At 35.8% G+C, this 1,468-nt stretch overlaps 1 protein-coding gene across 1 annotated transcript; it reads right to left on the reverse strand.

Annotated features, from left to right (window-relative positions):
- Positions 1-542: 542 nt before the first annotated feature.
- On the reverse strand, positions 543-1,229 carry LOC128126131 (secreted RxLR effector protein 161-like). The gene has a single exon (XM_052763868.1). The coding sequence runs from the start codon at positions 1,227-1,229 to the stop codon at positions 543-545; it is 687 nt and encodes a 228-aa protein (XP_052619828.1).
- Positions 1,230-1,468: the final 239 nt, after the last annotated feature.

Raw genomic sequence — 1,468 nt, forward strand, 5'->3', positions numbered from 1 at the left:
TTGAGCCAGCTATTGATGGTTGATCTTTGCATACATAACAACGAGTAGAGGAGAAAGAGGGTATTCACAAGAATAAGAGGACATGATTCCACTCTTTTTCTCTACACCGAGAGCATTGAGATATTTCTGGATGGCTCCAGTTCTTACAAATTCTGAAGGAAGGAGATGCTGATAAATCTTAGATAGGTCTGAAAGATTAATAAGAGTGAAAATACATTACTTGTAAATACTATAAGTAAAGTTATGTACAAATTTGTAAACATAATAAAATCAACACTTGTTTTTGGGTTTTTGCGTTTTTCAGATAGCAAGCAGAAGCAATTTTAAATCAAAGCAGTTAGAAAATAATTAAGTCATTGAAAGCATGCCAAGATCTGTAATAAACTTGTTTAAACTCTTCTCGTCCAATAACTTTGTGAAAATGTCAGGCACCTAATTAGTGGATGGAATGTAGATTAACTCCACTTTTCCCTTTGAACGATGTCCCTGATGAAGTAATGATGGATATCAATGTGCTTGGTCTTGGAATGCTGCCCCGAATTCTATATCATATGAATGGAACTGGTGTTGTAACAATAGATGGGAGTCTTTGAGAAGTTTAGAACATAATATAAGAGTTTATTTTGAATCCATAGAATCTGAGCACAACGCCTTCCAATAGCTACATATTCAGCTTCAGTTGTAGAGCAAGCCACTAATGTCTGCATTTTGCTAGACCAACTTACCAATCTATCTCCAATCATTTCAACTCCTCCTGAAGTGCTTTTACGATCAATGCCACATCCACCATGATCGGAGTCAGTGTATCCCACCAGCTTGAACTTAGAATGACGAGGATACCATAACCCAAGATTGGGTGTATAGTTTAAGTACCGGAAGATCCTTTTCACAACAAGAAGATGAGATTCCTTAGGACTGGCTTGATAACAAGCATACAATATAGTAGCAAACATAATGTCAAGGTAATTGGCAGTAAGATAGAGTAGAGAGCCTATCTTTCCTCGATACAGAGGTTCATTCACATTAGTTCCATTTGGATTAGCTCCAAAAGACGCTGATGGGCACATCAGAGTCTTAGCCGTCTTGCAATCAGAGAAACCATACTTCTTCAACATATATGCAATATATTTGGCTTGAAAAACAAAAATATCATCAGCCAATTGTTTAACCTGCAAACCTAAAAAGAATTTTAGTTCACCCATCATGCTAATCTCAAACTTTTTAGCCATGATCTTTGTAAATTCTGAGCTTAGCTTTTCATCAGTGGATCCAAAAATGATATCATTGATATGTGCATATTTAGCTATATATTTCGATTAGAATTTTATTAATTTTTGGCAAATTTATTGCAATTGATGGACAAATGGCACTTAATTATGTTTAAATTGTATTTTCAGTCTAAAAGATGTGCTCAGGAGCAAAAGGAAGAGGGAAATGCAGTCGGGAACTCGGGCATTGAAGAAAGAAG

The sequence above is a fragment of the Lactuca sativa genome, chromosome 5 (genome assembly GCF_002870075.4).
Source record: "Lactuca sativa cultivar Salinas chromosome 5, Lsat_Salinas_v11, whole genome shotgun sequence".
In the NCBI taxonomy this organism is placed as follows: Eukaryota; Viridiplantae; Streptophyta; class Magnoliopsida; order Asterales; family Asteraceae; genus Lactuca; species Lactuca sativa.